The sequence below is a fragment of the Octopus bimaculoides genome, chromosome 3, assembly GCF_001194135.2.
Source record: "Octopus bimaculoides isolate UCB-OBI-ISO-001 chromosome 3, ASM119413v2, whole genome shotgun sequence".
In the NCBI taxonomy this organism is placed as follows: Eukaryota; Metazoa; Mollusca; class Cephalopoda; order Octopoda; family Octopodidae; genus Octopus; species Octopus bimaculoides.
Genome location: NC_068983.1, coordinates 132,199,263 through 132,206,893, shown reverse-complemented (window position 1 = coordinate 132,206,893; position 7,631 = coordinate 132,199,263). Strand labels below are relative to the sequence as shown.

Here is a 7,631-nt window from a genome sequence, read left to right as displayed (position 1 = left end):
TATATATATATATATATATATATTCATTTATAAATGTATGTTTGTATATGTGTGAGTGTACGTTTATATGCAATACCGTTCACTACGGTATATGCACATGTGATTTTGTATTTTTAAAATATTTACATTACCTTTTTTACTGCAGAAGTCTCAATGAATTACTTCAGCTAAATGCAATTCCTATCTAGATGCAGGTGCACTGTTAAGTAGTGAATAAAATGCCTTCATGTGTGATTAATTTAATCTAATGATAGACTGTGGCAGAGCAAACTTGTGCAGTGAAGAAACAAAATTATTCTATTCGTGTTTCTCCGCGTTAAACTTTTTTCTTTTAACTTTTAAACTCTGAAATATTACACCTAAGAATTTCTCTTCATATTTATTGAATCTTTTATCATTTTATGATTTTTATTACTTACAGGTTTATGCTTACATTAGTTGTTTTTCTGTACTTAATCTTCTTGCCTCTCTTTTACTTATAAATGCAAGCAAAAATAGTTCAGTATACTAAGCCGTTATGATAAACACTTATATTTTTCTACATTCATTTTCAAATATATGATGTATCTAATTTTATGCTCAATCATTTACCATTTTAGTTGTCTGTATTGGGATCATTTTTTAACAATTTTGACATTCTATTTTGAATCAGATAATGCTACACCAGGGAACAGACTAAAACAAATTAAATTTAATCTATGACAGACTTATATATATATATATATATATATATGTGTGTGTGTGTGTGTGTGTGTGTGTGTGTGTGTGTACATATATGGTGGCTGTCTACTCCTTATGCAGAGTTTCACCACCTCCTGTCCCTACACCTCATCACCATTATGGCTTCTGATGCGGTTTTTAAAACCAGACAATTTTCTGAAAAGACACCCACGTTGATTGCACATCCGATTTGGACCACCAAGAGCTGCAGATAAGTTCTGATCTTTGTGAATTTTAAAATATCTTTTTAGGCCTCCGTTAGATTTGCAAACATTCTGGCATACACTGTATTCAAAGGTATGCACAGAGATATAAAGCAGAATAGTTGGTGGAGGTTCGTTGTCCATAGCTTCGCAAATGAGATTTAAGCCCAGCAAAAGAAAGGCATGGTCTGTCACAAACTGTGCACAAAAACAGTTTATTTCATTCACGTTCTTATTCGTAACATTATGATGTATATTTAGGCTTGTGTGAAAGTATAGTGTATAAAAAATATACGAAATCCTTGGAAAGCTCATGTTTCTTTTCATCGCTATACTCATTGGTGAGATATTAAGGCTTATTTATATAATTATTTATTTGTAAAGTTTAAGTCGATTCACCTTGCCCTTCGCATCGAGTTCGATATCTGGGTTTCGTAATTCTTCGGCCATAGAAATTTGGAATATCGAATAATCATGTATTGCAAATCCAGAGAGCGAGAGAGAGTTCTCATGTGAGAGGGAATTCAAGTCCAGTCAACGTAGACACGATGATTTTAATTTCAATCCAGGCCTTAAATTGACTTCAGAGAATACAAACGAAGCACAAAAGAATCTTTCAATCAATGGCAGTCATTGAATGGATATCGTATTGGTAATTATCTTTAACAAATAACGTGTATGCATTGGCGTTAGCACATACACATACAAATGAGTAGTTAAAATTCAATCAGGGACACATATAAAGAGACATGTTGATTATTTAGCACTATGTTATGGTATATTCTACAGGGTTTTGCGTACTGAAATAACTGCATATGCATTCGGGGGGAAACGGATAATCTCTCAGTTGCCCCCAAATTCACGAAGTGGTGTTTTCCGAATGTGGTAAATGGCGGTGTGGAATACTGCACCGCCAGTCTGCTGATGCCATTTTTAGCTGAGTGTACTGCAGCAAAGTGAAACGATATGATTTCCTCACTGACACACCGTACCTAATAACGACGCTATGCGGTTAAACACACATGTTCAATAAATATAGAATTATTCAGTCCCCGTTCAAAGCAGCAGCACACACTCAGACTCACATATATCACACATGTACACATGGATGCTTGCACACATGTTGACTGCTAAAACTATAAGTTATTTTTCATTCTCTCATTTTATTTACTCTTATTCCTTTCTGGTGAAGCGCTTAGGCTCGAAACGTAAAATATATTTTCATTTTCCCGAGCATTAAACTAATACACCTGCTTGTATTAAATACACCTGTCTTCGCCTTTTGTTTTTTTTTTTCTATAAATTTCAAGTACACTCATATACACACACACACACATACACACACACACACACGCACACATACTCGCATACATATACATACATATGTACATATATGTGTACACTGACACGCATACAAACACTGTGTGTTTGTTCGGACTAACTTTTCAGAAAATATAAAAACACAATATTCTGTCTAAAAATAAATGTATTTTTTAAAGCACTACAAGATATCAATAGGGTAATAGCATGAGAGATAACAGATTACGCAAATTAGCTGTCCTCAACTACCCCAATGTTCTGAAGACTACTCCGGAACCTAGCGCGTGCGTTTCTTCCTGTGTCTCTGGGAAGATCGTCGAACACCACCTTGTTCTCGGCCACCAGCTGGGCCTTACTGTTTCAGGCAGAACGGTTTCTATCTTCTTGAATCGCGCCCTTCACATGGTAATCCAAGGGATGATAGTCAGGTGAATTAAGATGTCACAAATTGGGGCAGGTGAAGTCGTAGAAAACTTCCCATAGCCACACTTGACAATTTTTGGATGTATGACAAGGAACCGTATCCTGCTGTCACACATACAGTTTTCCAGCACATATCCTTTCCAGCCAGAGATTGTCCACAGTCTCCAGCTGCTTCACATAGCTGTCTTAATTGAGCCTAAGGTTTTGTTCAACGATGTGGGGCGGCATGAGGTCGCTCTCACTGGAGATAAACAAAGATAATCACACTTTTGGATAAATTGGCTTTCATCATACGTGTGATATTTCATAGATTATCGGCAGACCAACCAATGTTCTCGGTGTTGTGAAAGTTTTCATATCAAAGGTTCTTTTTATCTGAAAAGAAGCAGATCATCCCCGGCTCAACAGGATGCACACAGCTTGTTCAGGATGTTCGTTACTTTTGCTGGCCTTGGATGTCAAACGCTGTCCCTTCTCTCTCTTCTGTGAGGGATAGTGAGGGTCTTGGTTTAGAGTCAGCTTCATGGTGGCGATTGAAATACATCTCTCTCGTCAAAGCTTGGATTCCTTTGTGTGGTTCTTCTATCGCTTTGCCTTGCAGTCTTATAGTTGTGGTATGAATTCTGGCGTGCTGATGCAGTCATAACGCCTGTTGTATTCCTTCCCGCTGGTCACAATTTCGTAGTTTCTGTTGTTGCCGTCGGTGTCGTGTCTTACAAACTCTACAGTATGCATAGTACGAAGAGCAGCAGTTATGATGTCATGATATTTATAGCCGGTTCGAATCATCTTGATACAAGTAACTCTTTTCTACCATTCAGATAGCTCCCAGTCTTCCTCGTCAGCAACGTTTTTCGCAATTAAAACTTTAGCATTTATGTTCGCCAATGCCATTGACTGTTCACCAATACACTATAATTTTACTAAAACATGGTTCTGAGAAATTAAGACATAAAATATCTTGAAATTGAGCCGGAACTCTCTGTAAATAGCATTGCAAATCGTATAAAATAAAGTAAAATAAATATTTAGAAGGTGTCTCCAAACACCAAATACTTATTCGCTGAATAGGAACGCAAGCAGATATAATAATATAAGAATAATATAAATGAATGTGCACACATAAACAAATATGTGGCGGCTCAGAATGTGCATTATATCCCTAAGAAAGTTTCAATCGAGAGATCTTCATGTTGTAACTGTTTACTTCTCGAGGCTTGTTTAGTGTCATTGATTACACTGGTCTACAAGATTTTTGAAGTTTAGGAAATAGACATCATTCCCATACAAAATCGCTCTCCTGAATTCAAATATAACCTTCTTTTTGACCTATCAGACCTAGTTTTTAAGTTATTGAACATCCCTATATTCACTATTTATGTCTGTACGTCCAGTACGCAGTATTCGTTACCTTATTCTAATTCTAAATTTCTTTGTTTTTTCTTTTTCCATACCTTTTAGATGTTGTGGTGAACTAAACAATAGAAAATGAGCAAGATGTCATCTTCAACAAAGTGTTGCGTTAATTTCCCAAATGTGTTTTTTTTCTTTGTTTGTGGAGAATACCCATTACCTGAAAATCGAAAAAAAAAAATCACTGATTTTGCTGAAAACGTAAATGGCATATTTGGAGTCAAGCTGGGAGACCAAGTTAATACTGGGAACCGTATAGTGTTTGCAATGTACAGAACATTTGCGCCAATAGACTGAAGAAGCAAAGAAAAGTATGAGGTTTGCTATACCAGTGGTATGGCGGGAGCCCTATAATCACGTGGACGACTGCTATTTTTGTAACTTAAATTTGAAGAGTATTAACCGGAAAAATCGACAAACACTCGTCTATAGTAACCATGGCTCTGCTATTAGACCGGTTACACACAGTGAAGAGCCTCCTGTTCCTCTCTTCAATGTCTTGCATCATATATCTTTACCCTCAACCAAAGAAGATTCACCTGAAGAAGACACTAGAGATCAAGACTTTTCAGTTGAGACTTTACGTCAACTGTTCTCCCAGGTAGAGTTGAATGATCTAGTTCCTGACTTCTGCAGAACTGTTGGCTTCTCGACTGAAAGAGAAGAATCTTCTAGAGAATTGTGTCCGTATAACATTCTATCGGAGTTTGCATGAAGTTATTCTTTTTCTTTTCCCCACAAAAGAGGAAAAGCTAGTTTACTGCAGAGATGTCAGTGGGTTTCTTTAATAAACTTGGCATTGAGGAATACAAATTAGATGAATAGAATCTTTTTATAGACAGCTCCAAGCGTAATTTAAAATGTGTATTGTTGCACAACTGAAATGTGTATGGCTCTGCCTCACTCGGCCTCTCAACAACTCTGAAGGAAAAATATGAAGAAATTAAGTTGGTTTTAGAGAAGATAGAGTATGATGACCATAAATGGGTTATACCAAATACTCATGCTTTCTTTGCATGTGGGACAGTAGAGATCAAGGAAACCGCTATGTTAAGAAAGACTGGCCGCTTCGAAAAATATGGTTCCATGTAGAGCTGCCAATATTTTGGCAGAACATTTAGTTAAGCGAGATAAGATCATTTTCTCCCTTTTGCACATTAAACTCGGATTGATAATGAGAAAAATGGGGAATGTTTCAAGTATAACTGCAGCGCATTTCCAGACTTGACGTTTGAAAAACTTAAAGCAGGGATTTTTGATAGACCACAAATCCGTACCCTCTTGAAGGACACAAATTTCCTGAAAGTAATGAGCGAACATGAAGCATCAGCTTAGCTAGCTTTGCAGAAGTAGAGCAAAATTTCCTTGGGAAACACAAAAGTGAAAACTATAAAGACCTTGTTACCAACTTGATATTATTAGCGCGACTTTAGCGCAAATATGATAATCAAAATGCATTATTTTTTAGCCATATTGATTGATTTCCTGAAAATCTCGGAGATGTTAGCGATGGACAAGGCGGACGATTCCATCAGGGCATGAAAGAGATGGAAACTTTGTACCAAGGACATAGGGACGCTGTAATTGCATCAGACTATTGCAGGTTTTTAAAACGAGATACTCCTGTTGCTCAATATTCACGGTGCACAAAGAAGCGCAAATTTATTCCTTGAATTTTCTGCCAAAAATCTTAGTCAATGTGCATTTTCAATTTTCAATTTTTATTTGTACTTCGTTTTGTTCTGTGTCACGCTATGTTTATATATTCATACTATATGCCTTTTGTATGAATAAAATACTTACTCTATCAGCTTTAGTCAGAAAACAAGACCTGAAAGAGAAAAAAACTGAAGTTATTTTTGAATTTAACAAGTGAAATCACTTAAGAATTCGTTGAAATGTTCAAGGCACCAGACAAAAAGAAAAAAAATTGCTGCTTAGTGTTATATGCCTCTATCAGGTTGTTACATTATTGGATGATGCTCCAGCTCCATCAACAGTGCAAAAGTTGTTTGATGAATTTAAGAGGGAGAAGAAGAATCTTGAAATGACCCAAGAGCTGGACGTCCTGCAACTGTCACCACCGAGGAAAACATTGATCGATCGTGTTCACCACATGGTGATGAATAACAGCCGATTGATTATAAATCATGTAGCAAATGGGTTCGGTACATCCCGTGAGAGCGTTGAGAATTTTCTTCACAGTGAACTTGGTATGACAGAGGTTTCTGCTCGGTGGGTGCCATATCTTCTGACACGTGATCAAAAGTGCACCAGGCTGATCATATCACGGGAAAATATGAAATTGTTTGAGGCAGATCTAGCCGGTTTCCTTGAACATCGCATAACCCAGGATGAATGTTGGATTCATGACTTTGAACCAGAGACAAACAAACTATTCAATCAGTGGGAACACTCCTCCCCAACTGCTTTGAAGAAGACCTCGTCGTTTTGGGATGCAAGAAGCAGTGTCTTTAATGACTACCTTGAAAGTGGCCACACCATCAATGGAGAGCATTATGCCAATATTCTGAGATAGTTATGAAAGGCTATTAGTATTAAACACTCAAGAAAACTGACGATAAGGGGTTTTGTTTCAAGTGGACAATGTTCCAGCACATTAGTCCATGGAATCATTGGCTGTTGTGCATGACTGAGACTTTGAACTAGTTGATCAGCCTTCCTTTTCTCCTGATTTGGCCCCAACCTAATTATCATCTGTTCTCAAACTAGAAAAATCGCTTGGCTGAGAGCCAATTTCATAGCGTTGATGACGTATATATGCTTTTGAATATTTTATGAACAACTGGGTAAAAGCTTCTTCACTAATGGTATCCGGTACAACTGAAAGAAGTGTGTGAACCAGAAAGAGGTTAATGTTGACAAATAATCTTCATCTGCTCACATTCCATGGGAGTATCTTTAACAGCCTGTGAACTCCCGCAAATAAGACGAAGGAAAATCTACCACACAGGTTGTGAATTTGCTCGATTTCTGCCAAACACTAATTTCTCCAGATGATACGGTGTTCATTACCGATAACTAAAACCACAACATTAGTAGTGATATAATTGAGCTTCAAGCGTTACTACTGTGTCTTGGAGACTGTGTAATATATAACCAAGTACTGCAATAATATCTGTCATAAGGCTGTGAAAATAGTGTTTATATAATTAGATTTGTTATAAGTAAAGTTCGAAATTTTCACAGAATACTTTTCATATCTATAAAAAGTTTATTTCATAAATAAAACATCTTGTCAAAAACAATTACTAATGACAAATTCATTTTCGCATTACTCATTAGTTTTTCTCACATCTTTATTGGTTTTTCCTCAATTCCCACGAGCATAATACGAAATTATATTCTGTTTTCTATATTTAACAAACTTAATATTTTGCACACCATTTTATCGCCGTATACACATCATCACTAAATGTGAAACTGTTTCTGATTCCTTGAATTTCCAAATTGTGAGGCCATATTACTCTACTAATGATCAAATTAGTAGAGCGGTATTGTTTGTTCAACTGTATAATATATATATATATA

The 7,631-nt window shown here is 36.5% G+C and overlaps 1 protein-coding gene across 1 annotated transcript; it reads left to right on the top strand.

Annotated features, from left to right (window-relative positions):
• Positions 1 to 6,195: 6,195 nt before the first annotated feature.
• On the top strand, positions 6,196 to 6,618 carry LOC106878909 (uncharacterized). Its single transcript, XM_014928257.1, has one exon. It carries the CDS (start codon positions 6,196 to 6,198, stop codon positions 6,616 to 6,618), a length of 423 nt encoding a protein of 140 aa, XP_014783743.1.
• The last annotated feature ends 1,013 nt before the right edge of the window (positions 6,619 to 7,631 follow it).